Raw genomic sequence first — 25,674 nt, 5'->3', positions numbered from 1 at the left:
ACAAACAAAATGTGATGCATTCAACACTTGAATTTTGACCTTTTGCCATTGTTACTCTGGATTGTATTGCACAATTTTGAGCATCATTTAAAAAAAAAAAACTTTTGTTTAATAAAAGGCGATCTAAAGTAAATTTTATTTTCTAGCATTCAGTGCGCTCCCGTCTCTTGTTTTGTTCATCACATCCAACAATTAGTGCCCTGTTTCATCTCAAATATAAAAGTAATATGATGCAGAAAACAAATTTTTAATATCCTAGAAACAGCACATGCCCACAAAAATACTTCACAAACTGTATTTCCTCAAGAACAGTGTGCGAAGTATGCAATGATTTTAATGCAAGCATGCAAAACTGTATCCCATTTGCATTTCCAGAGTCACAAAAAGTGACTATTTTCTCTTTCTATTTTAAGCCTTAATGAAACCTCAAACCTTTGCACTTGGATACTTGAAACTTAAAGCATACAGTACAAGTGTAAACACACACTTTTCAATCAATCTGTCAGTCTTTAACTCATGGGCCGTTTTGAACCAAGGCCGCATGAAACCTGCATTACACATCAAGAAGAAGCAGTATGTTTCAGTCCGAATGTGACACTTTTGACCTGTAGTCAAAAATGATGAAGATTTATATGTGTCCCTGTTTGCGACTTCACATTTGTCAATGGCAACTTTTTGTGCTGAAACAATCTCAACAGAAACAATAAAGCAAAAAAAGCCCATTTTAATAAGAAGAGTTGTTTCCAGTAGAAAATCTAAACAGTATTAAAACAAGATGAATTCACTATGAAGCGAAGCAGTATAAAATATAAAAGCTGTGTTCTTTGTACTTCTCCAGCTCAGATTGTTTTGGCTCTTTAGAGTGACGCCAAGATCATTTCTGATCTAAAAGGGAGTGAAAATGGTTCTTGATAAATAGAAGGTTCTATGCTGAACCTAAGAACCATTGAAGAACCATTATTTTTAAAGTCTATAAGCACCAATCCTCATTCTGGATAATATAACATTTTACAAGCCTGAGCATCTGTCACAGCCAGTCGTAAAAGCTGAGGGGAATCATTATGGCTCATCAATGCATCCAAATGCACAGAACAAAGTGCTTGTAGCAGTGTGCTACAACTATAAAATATACATACAAATACCGAAGTAAAGCTCATGCATTTTATGTCTTCTTTCTTTTATCCCCATCGCTGGAATATATTTCATGAGTGAGGATTCCTGCCTGCACCTCATCTTCCTGTTTCCCTTCTCATGCATGTCAGTGAGCTCGCATTCCTTCACTGCTTTGGCCAGATTTCAGGAGAAAGAGATCCAGAGGGCAGACATTAGAATTTTATATCACTTCAAGAGAGGGGAGGGAGAGAGTGGAGAACATGAAGTTTTTCTGACATTCATCGAGGACTCTGAGAAAATGATGGGACGTGTTTTTGTGCATCTCACCTGAGAGGCATGCTTAAATGTGCGCTCGTGATAAGGAAATTTTGCCACACCGTATTTCAGTGCATGGCTGACAGGTTTATGTTTACCAGATCGGCCATAAGCATTACTGACTGAGACAGAGAGAAAGACAGAAAATGTCAAATAAAAACAGGGCTTTGAATGCATCAGTGAGAAAAGACAATTTAATATTAAAGTCATCAAATCTCTGTGGGGTGATCTTAAAAAAATATATGTTATATTATTATTATATAAGTTATATTTTGCATTAAAAAAAGAATCTTATTTTAATTTTATTCTGGGGTGAAAATGGACCTAGATTACATATTTTGTATAAACATTTCACTCATATTTTAATAACATTTCAGCCCTAAATAAAAAAATCACTTAAAATGCAAAAAATAATGAAATGAAAATAAATATTATTTGGCACATCTAAATATTTAGGATCATTTTCACCCCAAAATCAAAAGAATAAATAAAATAATTTTTCTGATGAGGAAATTAGGCTTTCTTTTTAGTTTTGGAATGAAAAACTAAATATTTAAAAATATAGAAATATAAAACAAATATCCTAATCATTAAATATTTTTAAGACCATACTTTTAGGACTATGAACATCCAAAAAACAAAATAAAATAAATTTGATTTATATTTATATTTATATTTATATTTAGGGCTTTACTTATATTTCAAAGCCTTTTAATCTCAAAATTGATAGAAAATAAATTACATTTTGTGTAAAGAATACAGCCATCACTTTCCTTATCTTTTCGTTTCAGGATGAAATGTGGCCTGGACATGTTCTTGACTCTTCTGCTCTTCTGAGGTTCACTCTGTTCAAATTACGGAAAACAAATCCAACTTGTTTTCTGCAGAGCGGCAGACGCTGGGTTTGTGGTGGAGTTGGTTTATTCACATTAGTATCATTTTCAGTTGCTAATCCAGCATGCACTCTGCTCCACTGACTACAGTGTGTCTATAGCATTTCCAATATTAATGATACAGAGAGTGCGTTGATGCCTCTCAGATGTCTATCCGTCCTACTGAAGGCTTGTTAAATATTCATTGACAATTATTCCGCAGTGACTGAAGGCTAAGTGCTCGCTTCTGAGAGATAGAAAGAGAGAGTGAGAGAGTGAGAGAGTGAGAGAGAGAATGATAGAACTGAGAATAAATAGCAATGCAATTATTAATGTACATTTTTCCAACATGTTCCTAAGTCGATGTCTGCAGATCCAAATCAAGCTCGTTTTAGACACAGTGATACTGTGAGCAAACTAGACAATTAGTAGAACAAGTAGAAATCTGTACAAAGTAACAAATTAATTATTACAGTTTATTCTTATAATTAGTAATTAGTCATTCTAGGGGCTCTATAATATACTTGGCACAATGCGACGCAAGGAACAGCCTAAGTGTGTTTGCTAGTTTCAGTCCGGCGCCGTTCTCATTTCTCATTTCTTACGTTCAGCTTTTCCGCCAACAAATTCCGCCATGTAAATAACAATCCGTGCAAGCACATCTCGCTCTTAAAGGGAATGGGAGATGACACTCTGATTGGTGTATTGAACGTTAAGCCCAATACTCATTCAGAGAATAGGGACAACCCATTCCAAAAATGCAACCCGGCACACGGACCGTTTTTCCATCATTAAAATAGCAAAAGTGAATTTCGACACGTCCTGAGTGCACCTGAGCTGTGTGCTTTACACTTTGTGTAAAGCACTTTTAGATTGTTAAAATAGGGCCCTAAGTATTTAATATCACCAAGTATCCCGTCCTGCACCATTTGTTGCACAGAAATGAATAATGTAAATTTTTCACCAGGTGAATGACAAATGATTTTCCAAGTCTCTAGTCTCTATGATGTTCCAAGTACACTCTTTAAAAAAATAAAGGTTCTTTATTGGCATTGATGATTCCATAAAGAACATTTAACCACCTTACTGTAAATTTAGGTTAAATCTGTAAAACCAAAAATGTTGCTACCATATTTTTTGGTAGCACATTTATCAGATAAGTCTTAATCTGATTCTAATTGACAGAGATGACTAAACATCTAGAGTCGTGCCGTCCAGATTGCTCAGGAAATGACAGCGCATCCCTTCCCTCTGCACTGTGCCTTCTTCAGAAAAAAACTCCCCGATTCCAATAATTATAGTCCAAAGTGATCCTTGATGCTTCATTTTGCAAGCAAGTTGGGTAATCTTTGATCCGATTGCCAAGTGCCAAACGCAGAATACAAATGAAAAAATAATACAATCTGGTTTATATTCCAGACTTTCTCAGGCACAATATATAGCCAAAGGACAAGGAATGAAAAAAGAAACCAAATTAAGTCAGACTAGAGGAGTGTTTCAGTATGGGCACGAGGTTTACGACTTCATACATGTATACGGCTGATTGAAAAATCCTCACGTCTCCATGCATCCTCCATAAAAATAGAAATTACAAGATTCCAGTGCATCTACCAATGAACTCTGAAATTAGGACGACTGTAAAAAGACAGGAAAAGATGGACGCAGAAGACAAACAGCAACAAAGGCAGTTATGAGGTGCACATTTCACACAGCCACTTATTCAAGTCACGCTACCAATATTCATTGCAAAACACATTTCTCGTACATCTCATTTGGAAGAAAAAATTAATATGAATTAAACCTTGTCTGCATATTAATTCATATCGTTTGTGTGATTAAATATTTGAAACTGTCTGCAAAAACCAGGCGCTATTAATTTTTTCATAAAACATTCATTTCAATTGTCAAAGTGCCGCTGGCAAAAGAAAGAGAGAGAAAAAAACACTTAAAGAGGTACTGTATGTCAGTTTTAAGTCACTTTATGAATTACAGCTCGAATGCTCTTGCATGCTAATATAAGCAGAGAGACCTGGAATAAATGACTACCTATTTGGGTCCTTGATTATTTTTCATTTCTTTTTTTTCTTTTCTGAAGGGGCTGGATGAATATTAAGTATTACAAAATTAAAAGAAGTTCTGTTAAACAAGCTCTCACGAGTCTCAGATGGATTTGCAAATATGTTTCACAGTTTCATTTTTATTATTATTATTATTATTAAAAAAAATCAGCCAAGTACGGTGACCCATACTCAGAATTTGTGCTCTGCATTTAACCCATCCAAAGTGCACACACACAGCAGTGAACACACACACACACACACACACACACACACACACACACACCATGAACAGCCATTTATTCTGCAGGGCCCAGGGAGCAGTTGCTCAAGGGCACCTAAGTCATGGTATTGCTGGCCCGAGACTTGAACCCACAACTCTAGGTTTAGGAGTCAAACTCTCTAACCACTAGGCCACGATTTCCCTAAAACATATTTTTGATTCAATGTGAACACGCACGGAAAATCCAACATCTTGAACAGAAGCAACATTATCCACCCTGGATTCAAACACACAACCTCAGAGGTTCAGAGCCAGTGCCTTAGCAGAAAGCGCCACATTAGTTGACGCAAAAATTATGATTTTTGGTATTTGCTAAAGCAACCTTCCCTAGAACTATTGCTCGTGTTTTATTTATTCATTTATTTATTTATTTATTAGTCTCTTATGCTCAGCAAGGCTGCATTTATTTAATTAAAAACACATTAAATACATTATTATTACAATTTTAAATAAGTATTTGCTATCTGAATACATTTTAAAACATAATTTATTCCTGTGATTCAAAGGGGAATTTTCAGCATCATTCCTCCAGTCTTCAGTGTCACATGATCCTTCAGAAATCATTGTAATATGCTGATTTGCCGCTCAAGAAACATTTATTATCATCAACATTGTTTAAAACAGTTGTGCTAGAAAATATCTTTGTGGAAACTGTGATGCATTTAAGGATCGTCTGATTAAAAACAGAAAGTTCAAAAGAAGAGTATTTATTGAAAATACATTTTTAAATGTACCATATTTTCTTTAGAATTGTTATTATATTATATTATATTATGTTATGTTATATTATATTATAAATTATAAAATTCATATTTTAATAATTTTAGGTGACGTTTAAAATTTAAAAAACTACACTTTAGTCTTTTAAAACGACAGAATGGACCAAATACTTCAGGAACTACTAAGACAAAAAAAACTAAACAAGACTTCTAGACCTAAACTGCACTTACACCCTAAAAAAATCATTTTACAGCATGTCAAACTCATAACTCTGTCACACTGTGGCTAAATATACATCAAACCTCATGAAGTCCAATTTAGTTCAAACTAGCATCACATTTGAAGCGAACCCTACATTTAAAGTCTGCGCTTATAACACAGAGGTGTTCGGGTCGCTCTCCTCCAAAACTTCGCAAGCCACCTCCTGTAATTTCTTCTTCACCAGCAATAACCCCGGGTCAGTTTTTAAGCATGGTGACTTTGATATACCTAAGACTGCTCCATATGCATGGCTGGGTGGCGTAGAGTGGCATGGCTGCTTTTAACATATGTCAGCGAACAGAACCCAGGCCCTCCCTCGCCTCCTCCTCCTCAGCGTGCCGCGCTCAGCGCAGAGCAAGGGGTGAAATAACCGCCCCGGGGCAGACAAGCTGTCTCTAAGGAGTCTCCGATAAGAGTCCTGTCTGCCTTATACATACATACATATAACAGCGGAGGAATATGCCACAGACAGCTGGCAGGGACTGCACTCTGCCCATCCGCTGCGAGAGGGACGCAGATACTGCAAACTCTTCAGGCCGTGGAGGAGGTCCCCAATAAGTCGATAAACTGGTAAAAGGGATGTGTGTGGATATTCTGACCTAAAAATATATGAGCAAATGTTAGAGCAGTGCAGCTCGGTTGTTAACCCCAAGGCGACTTTTACAAGCTTAGTTATAGGATCAGACTGGCTAGTGAGAAATAACATGGTCTAATCAGGGGCAGGGACTTTCAGGCTGTTTTCACACTTGGTTCGTTTAAGGTGTCTGAGAGAGCTTCGCAATACTCCAAATGATCTCAAACCCCTTTAAAGTAAACCGAATTTAGATCAGCTCAAGAGTCTGCCAATTCAGTCTGCTTCAAATGTGCATTGTGAACACAAAGCAAGCCAGAGGAGGAACATACTATTAACACTGTTCAAAAATACACACAGACTCACAAAGATCTTCTTTCGGTTTTTAAGTGTAAATGAGGGCTTGGGGGCTTAATGCCTTTCAATGCTTCAAAGTGAATTATAAATGTTCTCTAATGAATTAGTTAACAAAACTTAACAAAAAAAACAAAAGCTAAAAGGTAAAGCTAAATTATATTTTTTAAATTGTATTTGCCAAGTCTTACAAAAAACAAAAAAGTAAAAATAAAACATTTTCACAATATGAAAAAAAAAAAATTAAATAAAGTGGGTTGACAAGTATCACAAATAAAACCGATTAATAAAAAATCCAAGTTCACTTTTGTAGCCTGGTACAGTGAATGTAGAATCCCTGGCCAAATTTTTTGCACTTTTTAGTCCATATAAAAGGGTCTAATTTTGTTTTTCTAGTTGACTCAAGTATAAATAAAAAAACTTAAAAGCACTGCTTAAAGCTGCAGTAGGTAACTTTTGTAAAAATATATTTTTTACATATTTGTTAAACCTGTCATTATGTCCTGACAGTAGAATATGAGACAGATAATCTGTGAAAAAATCAAGCTCCTCTGGCTCCTCCCAGTGCTCCTATTGCCATTTGCAGAAATACATCGCTCCTGGTAAGAAACAACCAATCAGAGCTGTAGAAAGCTGTATATAATCAGCGAGTACACCATGAATCCATTTTCCAAACCGTGTTTTTAGCTTGTCCTGAATCACTAGGGTGCACCTATAATAAGTGTTTATATTCGGACTATTTTAGATTGCTTCAGGGGTACCGCGGCGGAGTAACCCAGTACCTTTGTGATTCTTCATAGACATAAACAGAGAGAAGTAGTTCCGGCTACGATGTTCATCCGCAAGACGCAAGCAGTTCTGTTTATTAACCGCTAGAGCATCAAAAGTTACCAACTGCAGCTTTAAATGTTCTAGAAGAGTTAGATGTGCACTACAATGAAAAAAAAAAAGCCATTTCACACTGTTATTTAACAACAAGACCATCACTGCTTTTATTTACATTCACAATCCCACTGCTCTTTGACAGTCTGTTTAATCGAAATCACCAAATGCCAGGTGTCTACTAGTAAAGCAGGGTTTAGTGCTCACATATTTCATTCCCAAATAAGAACGAGTAATAGTTAGGCAGCGAATGTACAGAATCCCTTTCTATAGGTGGATAAATCTCCTTAAGAAAAGACCGAACGCATGTCACAGCCAGACATGAGATCAGAGAAATCCCACAGTGGATGTGACACCACAAATGAACTCTTCACCGCGTACACCTGGTCAACATATCAGATATTACCCATGAATCCCTGCACATATGTAGGACATATGAAATCCGCCCCCCGTCTATCCTCTCCTCGTGTCTTGTGACATTTAACCGATTTACACAAAGTTACATGTACCTCACTGCGGTATACGGTGGTGCAGATACAAAAGAAAGTCTCCGTCTAGCAGGCGGATTTGAGAGTGACAATTTTCTCATCTAAGAACCATGTTATTGAGAGTGGATTGTTGGTGCTTCACACTGCTAATGATTGCCTCTCTTCCGCTTTTAGTCTGTGTGATGTTACCCCTACAGTTTAATTAGAGGCGAATAACTAAACTAGACAGGATTCCCTCAGGATTGCCATTTGACCAGCATCCAGCCATGTTAAAACTTTATGGTCTTGAGAAAATAATTCAGACGGCACAATGCGACGGCAAGACGTGGGTGCGAGCATATGTTTGCAGCTATAATAACAAACCGTTATGGCTGTCAAGAGAGACGCGGGCTGCTTTGTACACACCTTAATGGCATTCTAGGGACAGACTTAGTGTCTGGGTGAGGCGGTATATATTACTCCTCTGACGACGAACATTGCTCATTTGTGAGCCGTTTTTTAACCAAAGCAAATTAATGACCGCAAACGACACCTGTTGTGAAGAAGCATTAGAAATTAATAGCAAAGAGGGGGGCTTGTCATTGAAAAGAGCGCCTTGACAGCACTTTCCAAATATTGTTAAGTCAGTGAAACGCGGGTCTGAAAGTGATATGAATTCCCTGAACCTCCATTAAGATGAATCTATGGGCCATGTGGTGACCAGAGACAGGCTCTTTAAAGCATTTGTTTGAGTATTTGACCTGCATCATAGCACACTGTACCCTTCGGTAAAGTTAAAGAGAAAAACTTTAACATCTAATGCAAATATAATTTGTTAGTATAGAGAAAAAAAATGCTGATTTATAAATGTAAACTTTAGTCAATCAATACATTTCCATGACAATTTTCTTGACCTTTCTATCACCATTTGTGATGACTGGATATTGATTTTAAAAATCATTTTATAGACATTGCACTCACTAATTAATTAATAAGGGGAAAAAAGTAGATCAAGAATCGTTCTGGAAACGGATCATGACTCCCAGAATTGGAATCGGATCGGACAGTAAGGTGACTAAAGATTCCCACCCCTAATTTGAAATAAAAACAATTTGTAACATTACAAACTTATTTACTGTAACTTTTGATCAATTAAATGCATCATTTCTTAAACCCATTTATTTCTTGAAAAAAAATGAAAAAATCTCACTGACCCCAAATAAGTTGTAGTGTGTGCAAAAATTCCATTAGACAGTATCAAATAAACCTCATGGTTGCCATGCTGAAATCAACACCAGTAACTCCTATATCACACATACGGTGTGATACAGGCTCAACCCATATTCACAACCCCTGCCCTCGACAGAGAGAGATTTGTGAATCCTTGTGTGACCTTCCCACAATCCTCTGGCCTGTCTAATTAGTCGATGCATCCGATCATCATTAACATCTCTCAGATAATGAATCACTCACCCCTCTCTCTCTTAATTTGTTGTAACCAACCGGCTAATGGCTGTCAACGCTGACTGATCACACTGATTGTGGTGATTTCTAATTACAACAAAACAATTTAAAAGCACTCTGATTATTTGTCGGTGCCCACAAACTGGAAATAACTAGGTCTTTGTTCACTTTAGTTATGTTCAGAATACCACACCAGTGTTTCCCACAGACTTACACTCTGTGTGTGCTGGCACTTATATAGTAAAGACTATATATAAAACAGCAAATGGTCTTACTGAAAATGCACAATCATTCTCCGCCAGCAGGAGGCGCTTTAGAAGCAGCAGAAATAGTGGTTTCTCCGGGAACAGCAGCACACAAAGCAGCGTTGTGCTCATAAACGCTGCTTTATCAGGCATTATCCACCTTTTTCTTGTCATAAAAATGGGCTACAATGAACAGCTGTATTTTTATTAGCTAATGTTAACAAGATTAATAAAGATTCACATTTTAAAAATTAGATTGCGATAATTAATGCATTAACTAGCATTACCTAATAGGACCTCAATTCTTTATATTTTAGATTTTTACAAAAGCAGCAGGTAGCTCTACAGTACATTGCTATAATATTTTGAACACTGCTAAATAATATTTTGTAAATTTAACCCAATTGGTCTGGTTCATTCTGCACATTTTGGTAAATGCAGTTTATCCGGGTATTTTATGCATGTTTACATACTGCTAAAAAGGTAAGAGTAGTAGGTTAGTATGCTATTCCAAACATGACAACAGACTGTTGGAGAAGCTAAAGGAGAAGGGGGGAAGACTGAAGAAAGACAGCAAGAGAGAGAAATATTAGGCGACTGAGAGAGGCCCTGGCATTCCTGTGTTGTGCAGATGAAGCAGAAGAGATTACGGAGGAGAGGAGAAAGGGAGATTGCGCTCTGGCGATGCTGAGGCTCCCAGGGGAAATCCAGCTGAGATCCTGCTGTTCCTAAAGCTGCTGTTGTCGCACACGCCACGCAGAAACATAAAAAAAACACGCCTCGCGGTTGCTGCCAGGCCTCGCTCTCAAGGCCCCGCACACAAACACGCCACCTAATTGGAGCGCAATTACCCAATCACAATTGACAATTAAACAATGAGAAATTGGTCTCCCAAATAGCTATGTCTGCAATTACACATTAAGTGCGGAGTATAAATTGAGTCTAGTGCATTGCCTCCAAAGCATAATTGTGTGCGTGTTTGTGTGTTTGTGTGACCTATCAAATGTCTCATGCTCATTTACGGACAGAAAATTCTCATTCGCATCACGTCAGTGGCATGTCCCCTCCCCGTCTCCTCCCTGAGAGGAATGTCTCACTGAAGAGCCTTTCCTGGAGGCGTTTTTTCTGGAAATCTGCGGCGCTCCTCCACTCTGTTTGTTTATTTTGCTGATCGAGCAGAGCACGGCCGTGGGCTACCAGAGAGGAACTAAGAGCCGTGGACAGATGGAACCATTCAGGGCACTAACGGGCTCAATGTGTCACTGTACCTTGGGGCTGCCGTGATGACTGTGTATTTCCCGCTCCTCCTCGTCCCTCTCGCTGGACAGGATGTGGGTTTTGATGGCATCCAGCATGCGCAGCATCCAGTTGTGCTGACGGCGGATCTGTCTCTGCAGCTCCAGCCACTGGTGAGATATCATGTGGAGCATGTCCCGCAGTCCTGTGTGCACACAGAAAGACACACGGGAACACTAACACACGGCACAAAAGCAGCGACGTAGCGGTTCAAGTTCTGTAATCCAAAAACCTGAATAAGAGGTGACTGGGAACTTAACCAAAGACCTGTTCCTGTAACAAAATGTACTACTTTATTTAAGCATCAGCTAAATACAAAATTAAAACTATTAACTAAAACAAATGCCACTAAACATAAAAAAGCATTAGTGATAATTAGTACCATGAAAACCAGTAGATAATATGCAAATAAACTAAAATCTTCATTATAAATTTTACATATTGTGTATATTCATTTTCATTACTTGAAATAGAATAAATGTTGACTGAAAAACATATTACAAACTTAAAGTTTATATTTCAGCTAGTTGGCAGCATTTCTTGAAGCACTAAAATAACTCAAACTAAAACAAATACATATTAAAAACTATATATACATGTATAAAAAAAACATTATAAACTAAATTTGAAATTACAAAAAAAAAAAAAAAAGAATTGAAAATATTAATTAAAAACTAGTGATACTAAATGATCATCGATGATGGTAAAACTAAACTGTGTAATACTAATGCATACATAACATGATACATAACATAACAATGTTAAAAGGTCTGTAATCTCAGAAATTCTAGGTTTAAACCTGAAAAGAAGCCTGTTATTAAAACCAGATGTACTAGTTACTTTGTTTAGGCATCTGCTAAATTCAAATAAAAAGTATACAAACAGCAGTAAAATAGATAAAAGCATTTGTAATATACATTACAAGCATGAAAACCAGTAAACAGCATGTAAATAAACACAGATCCTAATTACATACACTTTATTACACTGTAAACATTATCCATGTTCATGCTACTTACCATTTCTGAAAGAAAAGTAGTATATATTTTGTGCAAAGTATGCAAATTTTCTGTATTCAGTTATTTTTATGACCAAAGTAGACTGTATGGAAAAGCATATCCCACAATGAAATGTGATTTTATATTATATATATATATATATATATATATAGTACTGAAAAAATGTAAATCATTAATTAATTATTCATTAATTAACCCAATTAAAAAAATTTACAACTCCCTGTTGTGCCTTAAAATCACTTAATATCAATAAAATCACCCACATTGTAATGTTTAAAATATAATTAATTATATAAAAAAAAAAACTTTTAATTAGAAAAGAGAATTCATTAGTGGTCTCAGATTTTAGGATCTCATTTTGTGTCTAAACAGTACATCAAATTCATATTTCGAAAGAGCAAGAAAATCCTGTTTCCCCTTTAATTTCAGCTCTGTAATTAGAAGCAAATTTCCTACCAACTTCCCACCTTGACCATCATTGTCCCGTATCTTAGCAACTCAGCAGACGGGTATCACTCCACAGGTACAAGCCACCGCTTCCATCACAGAACACGAGAGGCCTGATCCAGGCACAATGTGGGGTCACACTCCAGAAGCCCCACTTCTGCCTCGAGCGTATTTATCTTAATTTATGCTTTTTAATTACTTTGAACAAATAGGATTTGCAGACGGAGATGCTGATTGTGGCCGGTTGAGACGCAGCGGACCTATGATGGGTTTCGAATATAGAAGCATCCCATAATACAGAGGGATTAACCGAATGCTCGAGTCCTCTTCAGATGCAAAAACACACACACGCGGTCCAGCTCGGGTCACCACCATCAAGAAGAGAACGCCTTGTTTTTTTTCCCATCTGTTGATTAGCAAGTGTAGAGGAAGATATTATCATTTAACTTGTTCAATATTTTATTTTTTACCAGAGGTTGGTTTTAATGATTTAGATGATGATGGTGGTGATTATGATAATGCCATGAGCGTTATTATAAGTGATGTGTTTGAGTTTAAGAGGGAAAGAAGAAAGCGAAATGCGTCTGTTGGATCATTAAGGGTGAGTCGTGATAAATGGTTAAATCACAGCACATTAAAGGCTCATTAAAAACAACTGTAGGGGTACGTGTGTGTGTGGGACGGGACGGCTGGACGGCAGGAGCATCACACTGTAGGGCTTAAGTGGGTGTTCTGCCCATTGGCTGACATTAGCAAGGTGCACATATATGCCTGAAGAAGAAGCTATTCAGAATGTGCAGTATATACTGTTAGTGCATACTATTATTTGAATTGTCTCATGCATTATTATGTTGCATGTATTGTATTGAAGAGCATCCAGTTATTTCTTCATAAATGGTTATTTTTTTATTTTTAAAACATTTTTTAAATGTTGTTCTTTTGAAATTTCCATTCATTAAGAATATAGAAAAAAATCATGTTTATATATATATATATATATATATATATATATATATAAAAATTCAACATTAATAATAATAAGAAATGTTTTTTTTTAATTGGCAAATCAGTATATTAGAATGATTTCTGAAGGATCATGTGACACTGAAGACTGGAGTAATGATGCAGAAAATTCAACTTTGCATCACATAAATATATGACATTTTTACAAAATATTAAAATAGATTTCTGTATTTTTGATAATTCAATTTATAAAAAATTTTTACTAAAATTTTTTTATTTCAGTTTGCACTTTATTAAAAAATCCTAAGAAATGATTTCCAAAAAAATATTAAGCAGCAGTTTAACACTGATGATGATCCAAAAAAAAAAAAAAAAACTTAGAGCACCAAATCAGCATTAGAATGATTTCTGAAGTAGAAAAATATAAACGTTTATTTTACTGTTTTTACTTATTTTTAATCAAATGCAGTCTTGATGATTCTAAGACCGAGACATCCGTAAAAACATTAAAAAATCCTACAGACCCCAGACTTTTGAACAGTAGTGTATTCAAACTACAGAATATGGTAAAAAGTGTAGAATACGTCCTTTTTAAAATCAAAGTGTCCACTATTTACTTAATACACATTTTCTGGCCTTAACGACTCGCATTATTCCAGAGCATGTATCATTATTCCAAAGGAGAAAACAAATACATACTGTAAGAGGCTTCTTTGAGAAGCTCCCCACAGAAGGATGGGTTATAATAAAGGTGCGAGCGTGCATGTTTGTGTTTGTATAGTTGGCAGGGAGTTGTCGTCACGCTGTGGCCCCGCAGGACAGGGCTGTCGGGGCATTATAAGGGAGCGCTCGTGCCTCTGAGAGCCATCTGCATATTTAATGGTAACCGGCTTTACCCAGCGGAGACGAGACATACCAGCAGCGAGGTCAGCTGTGAGGATCTGTGCATTTGCCGAGCACTCGGTGAGACTCCTCAGATGAATAATCACAGATATTGTAGAGGAACGAGAGCCTGCAATGGCCTCTGACTCCTCAACCTGCTGTTCTTAATTCCCGCTCTCTTCATATACGGCTTTGGCCGCATCTATCTCTGCGCTTTATCCCAGAACTCAATTCAGCAGGCCGTGCGCCATTTGTAATGTATGTGAAAAGGCATGCGCTCGGCGCTTCAGGAGCGGTTACTTGAGGATTTATAAATTCTGAAGGTCACTATGTTAATACAAACATTAATAATAAATGTGTGGCTCGGCAGAACCGTACCTGATTTGTGGGAGGTGATGAGTTCCAGGAGCTGCCGTCCTTCCTCCAGGAGACTGTCTTTCAGAGCACTGTGACTGTCCACGTTGAGTTTGAAACTCTACACGAATATGAACACAAAAATAACATGTGAGTGCAAGGGAAAAGTTCTTTTTTTCTCTCCCCTTCACACTTTCTGTCCCCTTCAGATTTCCCTCTTATCTTCCATTAGAACATCTCTACACAAATGCACACAAAAAAAGGAGGATTTTATTGTTCAAGGGCTGCTCTTTCATAGATCAAGAGAGCTAATGGGTGAAACTCATAAAGGAAGACGCATCCAGGATTAAATTTGCAACACAATTAATAGGAAAAGATTTATATTTTAGAAAACGAGGCCTATTTTAGTAATATTAACATTCCTGCTTTCATGAAAATTAAGCACATTTTACCCTCAAGATCAGTCATTTAGACTCCTTAGATAACAAAACAGCAAGCTGTAGGCTAAACAATAAAATATTCAATAAAACAGGATTTTTTTTTAATATCGGGAATAAAAAAACATAGAAGAAAAAGACAAGTAATAAAACAGAAATAAAATGACATTTATTCTCTAGATAGATAGACAGCTATTACATTAAATAAGATTTTAGATTTAATATTTGTTTTATTTAAGAATTTGCTTGGAAAAATTTGGATGAAAACAAATCAATAGTTAATAGGTGACATGCAAAAAGTGCATGTTGATAGCAGCTTAGATCATTTAATCGTTAGAGAACATGAGGATAAATATTTGAGTTCATGCTGATCTGTTCACAAATTAATACTAGTATTGAGATCTCTTTAAATACTGAGAATCGGGAACTTTATTTGCCGATATTGTTGAGATCTCTTCAAGGAACCTTAGCAAAAGTCTCATTTGCTCTCCAATTAATCTCAATGCAACCAAGGAGAAATGAGACACATTAAATCAGTTTAATGAATATTTGATTGCTCACAGGTTGCTGTTTAGAATGATTTCTGAGGGATCACGTGACGCTGAAGACTGGAGTAATGGTGCTGAAAATTCAGCTTTGCATCACAGGTACATTTTCAAATATTTGGAATAGTAATTTTAGACTGTAATAACATTTTCACAATATTCCTGCATATAGATGTGCATACATAAATGAATGTGAATAGCAGTTCAGATCATTCTACTGGGAGAGATTTTTTTAGGAGAAATAGTTCATACTGATCAGATCGTAATATGACACTGTTGAGATCTTTCCAGAAAACTTGAGCAAAAGTCTCAATTTTGTTCTCTCCAGTTAATCTCAATGCAACCTAGGGGAAACAACAGAGATATGAAGCAGATCTCATGTTTCTTTCCTATACAGGACTCCTAACGGGACACATGAAATCAGTTTTCTTGAACATGTCGTATGGTTCCATCCCATTAAAACAAACACTCATAATTCACATTAAGTGCTTCAGCTTGAATGTATATAATCTCCCGCTGCGCTGTCGACACGCAACCTTTAAACACCCTTCACACACTCCTTGATCTCAAGCGAGCATTATTCATACATCCTCAGAGGAATGAAGCCCATCTCTCTGTATTTGTCCAAGTCTATCCTGCCATCCGTGCAGCTGAATTATTAACAAACGACAGCCGTCTCTCTAATTCATCATCTGCGGCATAAACTAATATTCAAATGCTGTTATAAACCTGAAGCCGTATCTCCCACAGTTGTGCCCTCCAGAAAATGACCTCGGGACTACGCAACCGCGTTCCCATTTCTCTATTTCTGTCTTACACCCACAATTCACTGCGTGGAGCTCAGCAGCTCAAAGGATCTATCCGTCAGGTGCTTTCCAACTCTCAGTCATGTGTACATCTCCCAACAGACTCTCCATTTACTCTGATGTCTCTATTTCACCTTTTATTCCTCTCGAAACCCCCAACAAACACTGTTTTCCCCTCTACTCTCGCCATCCAATCAGATGGGAGAAAAAAAAAACTTTCATGTTGATTGGTTTTTGATAATACCCAGCGCTCTCGAATGGAGGGCTCTCCAATTGCTAAGTGTAATCAAAGAGTAGACAGCATTATCCTGCATCCGTGAGGAAAGGGGGGCCGGTGAGGGATGTGCTTTTGAAGATGTGTGGAGGTTGACGGGTGGGAACGAGGGGGGCGGTGGGCCGCGCTCCCACAGGGTTCCCGCGGTCGAGGCGCCTAAAGCCATCCTCACCTTCGATTCTCATCTCCTCAGATCTCCCTCTGCCCTGTTTCATGCCATTACCGACCGTTCTGATCTGACCAGTGGGACAGAGGGCAGCGCGAGCCGCCACGGCCGTTCTCACCCTCAGCTGTCTGTCTGACAGCAGACCTGACAGAAAGATGCAACCACCTGTATACATGGGATCAGAGTTTCAGTTTCATCCCGCTGTCACAAATGTCTGTTCGTGCACGCACACAAGCATGCTATACTAATTCTGCATTATGCACTGTATACTCTTTAGCACAGTTTTCTGTTAGAGTGAAATGGATTTCGATGACTATGTTTTTCAAAATGTGTAGTGTACAACCTGAGCGTACTGTGTGGATTACAGTATTAAGAGTTTGACATTGCAATTCCAGTTTGTTGACATGCATGACTTGACTTTTTGGACTTTTTTTGAACTCTACAAAAATGACCCAATAGGGACCTTGTTTTAATTTTAGAATTACAAAAACTGTTTCTGGCAGCATCAGTCTTATTTTAGTATCACTGAAATATTATTATTATAATTTTTGTTAATATTTAGATTTTAGTTTTATATTTTGTTTTCCCTTTAACTTTACTTACATTTTTTTTTAATTTTCTTAATTGTTTCAATTCAGTCAATGTTTTAATTTTAGTTTAGTCTTTATAGTATTATTCATTTTGTATACATCACTGTATTGTATAATTTAATGTATTTATTGTACTTTGTTTAAACTTTAGACAACATTTTGAATTAAATCTTGCTGTTGTTGTTGTTGTTGTTGTTGAGTTTTATATTTGATACATCAGGCATTTTATGGCTCCTATAGTATGATATAGAAGAACTTGGAGCTTTAATCAGAGGCTCAAATTCAGCAAAACTATGCAACTTAATTTAGTTGCCGATGTAAAAAAAAAATTGCCAGAAAGTACGATGTAATTCTTGTAATCAATGAGACCTTCATAACAGCATTATAGACTAATAATATGTCTTAGATGATATTTAAATGCTTAGTTTGAGTCATAAGGGTAATCTGAAAATCTGGAATCTGAGGGTGCAAAAAATTCAAAATACTGAGAAAATCGCCTTTAAAGTTGTCTAAATTAGCAAAGCATATTACAAAAAAATACGTCTTAATATATTTAAGTTAGGAAATTTACTAAATATCTTCATGGAACAAGATCTTTAAATAATATCCTGATGATTTTTGGCATAAAAGGAAAATCTATCATTTTGACCAATACAATGTATTTTTGGCTCAGTGACCCAGTGACCTAAGACTGGTTTTCTTGTCCAAATATAATGCATTGCAATGCTATACAGTGATGACTGGGAGGACAAACAAATAAATGTTCCTCAAAAGCGTCATGGATCATATTTGATACTCATGTTTTAACGTGATTTTTTGAAAAAACTATATATAGACAATCAAAGTCAAAATCAAAGTTGCTCCAATTCAGTAAATGTTCATCTTGAATTATTTCAAAAATTTCTTATCAAAAAGACTTGTGAACCACAACCTGAAGGCTGTGGACATTTTTACAATTATAATTTACAATTAAAAAAATAAATAATAATAATTGCCTTTTGCTTGCTAAAAAAGTACAAACTATCAATCAGACGACAGAATGCATGTATAAGATTGTGTACAACTGTTTTTTAGCAAAGTTTTGATCACGTTGATCAAGGAGGCCTTACATATTTGCGTATAAAATATGATACAGTTGTTTTTTTGGGTTAAGAAGACAGTACACTACACAAGAAAAAGCACTAGTCATGTACAAGTAGACAAGAGAGCGGAGCGAGAAGACCGAGACTCTCTCTCTCACTCAACTCTGTGCCATCAGAAAGTCTGAGCGGGACGAGACGGGTGATGGATCAGCAGGTGAGACAATTTATCACTCATGACAGACACGAGAGAAACCGAGGAGAGCTTATTTATGACTTCGGATACAGGTTAAAATTGATATCCTTTACAGAGCTAAACTCCTTTAAAATGAGTAAACAATCAGAAGGGGAACAAAAATGCAGAATAAACAGATATCCATCACTGATTTATGCTACAACAAAATGCTCTAGTAATAGGGTGTAATATCAATTTTTGGTGCACATGGCAAGGACACTGGAATACTGTATTCACGGCATTAAAAATCGAGCTGTAATAATCCCATCAACTCTAACTGAGGCGATATCAATATCACAATCTTATTAAGAGACTCTTTATATCAATTCGTGCAGCTCCAATTCAAGGTTCAGCATAAGCAATAAGGCACCAGACGTCATGTTTTATTAAACAAGGATGTACGAGATGCAAAACAACACTAAAAACAACATTAAAACATCCCCGTCAAGATTCAAGGTGTGAAAAATACTCTAACATCCATTTCATCATCACCTTTACCTTCAAAACCCAGCCTCGAAGAGAAAATCCAATGTGTTCATGAATGAAACCAGAGATGTTGACTGCACAAAGCCGAAAGCTGGTGTGTGTTTTGTTTGCCATTACAGTACAAATTAGTGTTGCATCTTCACACTGGAGGTGATACGTGCTTAGTTCTGCTAGCTCTTGACGTGTGAGGCGTCTGCGTGTGTTTGTGTGCGAGCAGACAGACGGGACGCAGAGCTGGCACCCCGCTCTGAGCCGGGATCAGATGTGAGGGCAAACAGGTTATCTCTTACTTGAGATCAATAGATGTGCCACAGCAACCAGTGGACCACGATCCTCCCCAGACCTAATCCCCAAATAAGAGAGAGAGAGAACGGAGGGAAGGCTGCTGTGCGAGGAGGAGCTGTCTGGAGACAGATTGGGGTTTGTGCTGTGGTTTGAAGGTATTTGTGGATTCTGGGGTGAGCAGACAGGAGGACGGCCTGTCAATCTCTCCTGGATCATGAGTGCTGTGCTTGCTATTAAAGGGACAGTGCACCCAAAAAATTTAATCTGTCATCATTTACTCACCTTCAATTCATTCCAAACCTCCATGACTTTCTCTCTTATGTGAAACACACAAGAATTTTGAAAACGCCAACATTCTTCAAAATATATTTTTTAATGATTAGAATGTCAGGAGAAAACAATGACAGAATTGTTCATTTTCATAGGTGAGCTATTAAAATTATATTCTAGAAAAATAAATCTAATTAAAATTTTAATTATATATATAACAATTTTCGTTAAAAAAATATTATGCAATATAATGAAATAAATATATGTAAATTAATTTAAATATTTACTAGATATTTATTATATTTTATTATACTCACTAAAATGTTTTTCTGTTTATATTTTTATTTCTGTTTATATTAAATTTTCTGTAAAAAAAAAAAATTGTTATTTACAAATAAGGCCAAATGTTTATTTATGAACAATACTGATTCACAAATCACATGCTATGTGCAATACATAGTATGTGAGATTTGGATTTAAATGACTCAAAGCATAGTGTATTGTAAGCAGTATGCTAAAGATGCCCAGATGGTAACCATTTTTGGTACATTTAGAAGATCATGGATGTTTTTAGACTTATTTGATATTATGACATTTCCCTAGTGAAATAAACAGCTTTAAAAAGCCTAATGTGATGGTTTGATTGTTTCAAAGGAGTTTTGAGAACTGAGCACTTTAGTCTGGAAAACAAGCTCAAATATCTTAAACGAGCAAATGCACGACCAGCAAACAACCTTGGGCTGGTTCAGCGGGGTTAACATTACATTTCTCCGATGGAGAAAAACGGCTGTTGAAGCTGCAACCACAGTTTTTTTAACTAAGAAGCAAATTAAAGTTATGAAGTACTACATTTTAAAACAATTAATGTAGCTAGATGATTACATTAACATGCAAATTCAAAACCGAATAAACAGGGTTTGTTATTGCAAACAGAAACTTCTGAAGACCATTTGACTACACAGTTTTCTGAGTGCTTAATTTTTAATCTATCTTTATCTGGAAATGAAAGACTGTACATTCAAAAATAAATACATTGACTGACATATACACAGTCTCTTTAATGTTTGTGTGTATGTTAGAAAGCAAGAACACAGCTCAGTATTTGTGTGACTGGGGGCCCTTGTTTCTGTGTCTCATTTGCCAATGGAGGCTGGTGTGTGTGTGTGTGTGTGTGTGTGTGTGTGTGTGTGTGTGTGTGTGTGTGTGTGTGTGTGTGTCTTTAATGTGATTCAGAGACCTGGATCCACCACCCAGTGCAATCAATAGCTGTTTCATTTCACAATCTCTCAATGCCTTATAAAGAAAGCCCACTCCTTTTCTCTCTCTCCCCTTCTCTTCCTACCCTGCAACAGCCAGCCTCCTCCTCACGGCTCTCCGGTGGGTACCGGAAAGATCCATGCTCACAGACACACACATATATGTGCACGGACAGAAACACAAACACCCATACACACACACACTCTCCACCTGCCAGCTGGACTTCATGCTCAGACATTAAACCTGTGAGCACATCCTAAGAGCCCCCGAAAGCTGGATGAGAGACAGCGAGTATGAGACCCCGCTCTCTGAATCAATAAAAATGAGTGAAGCCCCTCACTATAAATCACAATGTGATTTTCCTTCTTCAGGAGAGCCGGCCGGTCACACAGACAGATGGATAAACAAACACATCTCACTGGTGCATGAGGAAAACATGATACGCTTCTGATACAGGCTACTGTGGGACTCCCATTGGAAAGACAACTCATAAATGAGATCTCTTTAATACTTCAATTAGTTTTCCCAGACAGCAGTGAGAATTAACGAAGGACAAATGAAGAACTTTGCTCATGTCTCCTTCTCAGACGATTCTCTTGAAAATAAACTCTGAAATTTTAGAAGAGATCTCAACTAGTGGTCGAGGGTATATACAATATCAATATTTATCTATATAATACAGTGCTAAACGATGCAGATTTAGAAATAGATGCATGTACATTCAGAAGTTAGCTATAATAATGTATAAAGCTTTTAAATTATCCACGTTTCCAAATAATACATGTTGAATTACAGCATACTTTTGATAATATTAAATATAATCGTATGTATTTATATTCATAAAATTATTGTTTTTAAATTTGGAATAGAAGAAATGTATAATTTAGTGTAAATGATTTATTTAAATATGATAAAACACCAGATATATATTTTTTTAATTATACATGTTTACACAGATATAATATAATATAATATAATATAATATAATATAATATAATATAATATAATATAATATTATATAATATAATATAATATAATATAATATAAAACCATTTGGAATAGAGAACATTTACAGTAACCTATAAAATATTTAAATATTATATATTACAATATAGAACAATTTTTTATTATACATGTACATTTAGAATTTACTTTTGATAATATGAAAATCTGAAGGATTAATATTTTATACACACACCCACACACAAAAAAACACACACACACACACACACACATACACACATAGTAATTGATCAGTAATTAAATTAGTAATAAATGATCTATTAATTTACTATAAAATGTACAATTCTACTGTACAACTCTTTTTAAAAGTATGTATTATTAATACAATCAAGAAAATTATTTGAGCTGTTATATGCTTTCATTTTAAACAATCTTTTTGTGCACAAACAATTGACTATTTTGATTCCTCCTAAGTAATTTATGGGAAACGTCAGAGACTTAAATTAAACATGACTGAGAAACATGATGAAACTATGAAAGAGCAACATCTGAGCAAAAATCCTCCTTTAAGATTGAAAAATGAAATTTCAGTAGATTAAAACAAAGCAGTTTGAACCTTAAAGGGAAACACTTCTGAGCATGTGTTCATTTGTTAACTTTTGTGAGTTTTCACACACTGAAGGATAAGGACGGACAGATGTTTACTCACAAGGTGAGTTTCCAGGTAGAGTTTGAGGCTGTGGACATCAGCTCTGGGTGGTGTCCAGTTGTCTGTGGTCTCTAGAGCGTCTCTCAGCCAGCAGATGAACTCATCCAGTTTACTGACAAAACCCTGCAGGAACAAACACACCGACACATCAACACGGCCAAACACAGCAAATGTGACTGCTTTGACATCAAAAGTCCCAAAACATTAAAACCACCATGTGTTACACCACAACAAATAGGACTTCAGAAAAAATAATCAAGTGTTTTGATAAACTGATGATAAAAGTTTGAGAGCAAGAGATTGCATTTGTCAAAAGCACACAATGCTTAAGGGAATGTCACACAGAAGCTGCCCTTGATGTGCCTCCACTGCTGTTGCAGTGTTTGGAGATTCAATGTGCTGGTGTGTAAATACTGCCATCTACTGGATCACAGGAAAACTAAAACAAATACTGGAGGAACAGTTTTACAGGAGACGTCTAAATGACTCCATACAACAAGTAGAAGGGGTGTTTCATACCTCCTCAAAAAAGGATAAAACAACCCATAATCTATAGCTAGCTTTGTGTGAGGAACCGGCCAAGATTTTTGTTGTTATTCACTGCAAACCTTCCACCTCTGCCACAGCTCTCAAATGCGTTTCATAAGACTTCAGAAGTCATATAGACTGTCTTTTTTTTATACTTTATGGTACTATTATGTTATCGTTGGTGCTCAACAGCACTCATATGAGCAGTTTGAACATTCTTCTGCATATGGAAGAAAGAGGACGAAATGAAGGCGAGTTAAATGATGACATTTTCAGGTGAACTATTCCTTCAAGTCTGTGGTTAACCAGAGGGTGAATGACGAGGATCTGTGCTCTAATTAGAGTGACAAATATGCTGGTCCTCTCATGTTTCGATGCCATACGCCCAATCAGATCAAATACCATTTCATGAAGTCTCTAATGATCCATCTGAATGTAAAATGAGAACATCTCGGCCTTTCTCTAAGGCAGCTCCTACTGCTCATTATCTAACGTTGGCGAAAATCAAAGATATTGATATAAATGACCTCTCCGCAGACGGCGGCTAAAAATCCCATAATTTTATCGACTGCTTGGCCTTCGCCGGCAGAAAAGCTTTGAAGTGGGTGAGACTGGCTCTGCTTTCAAAGCTAAATGCTGGAGAGGAATCAGATCTGCCATTTCAGATGTCAGAATAAGGCCTGAATGCATCTCCTTCTGGTTTATTGTCTGTATTGTTGAACAGATCAGCTGGGCCTGGTTCTGGTCTGGGACACTGTCTTGTTCAAGCTGGCCAAAGCTGGTTGATTAATTTTATGTTGAAAGAAAGCCCTCAAACTATCGCATATCTCTCCAGCTCTGCTGCAATAGTACATCATCATATAGACCAAAGGAATTCTGTGAAATTGTGGCAGTCGATGGAGATCAATAGATACTGCCACTAAATGATTCCCCTGGCAGGGACGCGGTGTAATTCACTCTCATCTTGTGCACTGATAAAAGCTATCAGAGCAGATGAATATGTAGCCGCTGGTCACAGCATTAACTGAGCTTGTCGCAAGACCTGTTTGTGAGTGTATTACAGAGGGAGGAAGAGAAAATGAGACGCGACTCCATGCCCCAAAGAAAGAACAAGAAAGAGACAGACAGAGAGAGGGAGAGAGAGAGAGACAGAGCTAACGGGAATGAGGGCAGTCGGCTGCCGCCAAATTCATATTTGAATTGGACAACTGCTCACCCAAAAATGTAAATTTGTTTATTATTTAATCACTTTGATGTTGTATGTATGCTTTTATCAGCATGTTCCCAATGTCTGTTTTTTAAACTTTCAGTTTTTTTTTTTGTTGTTTTTTTTTATAATTTAATCACCCTGATGTCATTCCAAACATTGTTTTTCAATGGAATGCATAAGGAGAATATTCAGAGAACAATCACACAGCTCCTAATAATAATAATAATAATAATAATAATAAATAAATAAAAATAAATTACATGGTTTGTCATGAATATGTCACATTTTATAAGTTTTTAATATGCCTAAAATAAATAAATAAACATTGTATATGTATATGATCTTAAAGATAAGCATAATTTTTTATACCTAATATAATAATTTGCATATAAAATATAATATTATAAATGCATATTATGATACAATAAAAATTATCATAATTCAGCAGCTCTCAAATCAAATTCTATTGGGGAAAACAAAATCTGTTGCATAAAATGTGTGTATATATTATTATAATTATTTTTTTTACAGTCTTATTTTTAATACCATAGCTGACACCAAAAATAAAGACGCAAAGACAAAGATGTGCAACGAATGTCAAGGTGTGGGGAGGCAGAAGAGACACAGAGAGAGAGAGAGAGAGAGAGAAAGAGAGGGAGAAAGACAAGGAGAAGGGGAAGGGGAAGACGAGTCGGTGGCGTCACACATGACAAGACCCATGAGATGCCCCCAAGAAGAGGCTTCAGCTGCCAGCTGTCTGTTGCCATGAGAATGAAGTCATCTCCAGCAGCTGAATACTAATGTAATCAATCACCTCCTCCTGTGACACGCATCATCTCAGGTGGATGTGGCTGCCTATCTCCACCCGCTCCAGTGAGCTTACTGCACACATGCACACACACACACACACACACCTGCACTGGAATCAAAGGAAGGATTACAGCTGAAAACTTTTGAGGGCATCCTTCCCTTCACTAGTTATTGACCTCCATCGGATCGGCATGATTGCCGTTGATACTGTTCATAAGACATGAGGAGTGTTAAGAAGTAGCCTTCAGAAGTGCTTCCTGTGTTGTTAGGATTGATCTGCTTGGATGAAACAGTACACTGAATGTGCAGGTGATAAAATATGAATTACTGTGAACTGAAAGAATTCCAGTGGACGATATAAAGTCATGACACTGGTTGAAATTGTCATTTACATTAAATTAGCCCCTGTGCTAAGATGGGACTGAACTAGTCTGACCAACTAACAGTAAGCCAGTCTAC

General features: G+C 36.7%; 1 protein-coding gene across 2 annotated transcripts in view; it reads right to left on the bottom strand.

The window, feature by feature from the left end:
* Nucleotides 1-25,674, bottom strand: part of LOC113060906 (A-kinase anchor protein 6-like) — a 119,562-nt gene that overhangs the window by 68,751 nt on the left and 25,137 nt on the right. For both annotated transcript variants that reach the window (XM_026230166.1, XM_026230165.1), the window contains exons 5-7: nucleotides 22,668-22,790; nucleotides 14,590-14,686; nucleotides 10,873-11,045 (exon numbers count right to left, since the gene is read on the bottom strand). In XM_026230166.1, coding sequence (XP_026085951.1) covers nucleotides 10,873-11,045; nucleotides 14,590-14,686; nucleotides 22,668-22,790 — 393 coding nt within the window. The remainder of the gene's footprint in view (nucleotides 1-10,872; nucleotides 11,046-14,589; nucleotides 14,687-22,667; nucleotides 22,791-25,674) is intronic.

The sequence above is a fragment of the Carassius auratus genome, chromosome 42 (assembly GCF_003368295.1).
Source record: "Carassius auratus strain Wakin chromosome 42, ASM336829v1, whole genome shotgun sequence".
Classification (NCBI taxonomy): Eukaryota; Metazoa; Chordata; class Actinopteri; order Cypriniformes; family Cyprinidae; genus Carassius; species Carassius auratus.
This window is presented reverse-complemented; position numbering and strand designations above follow the sequence as displayed.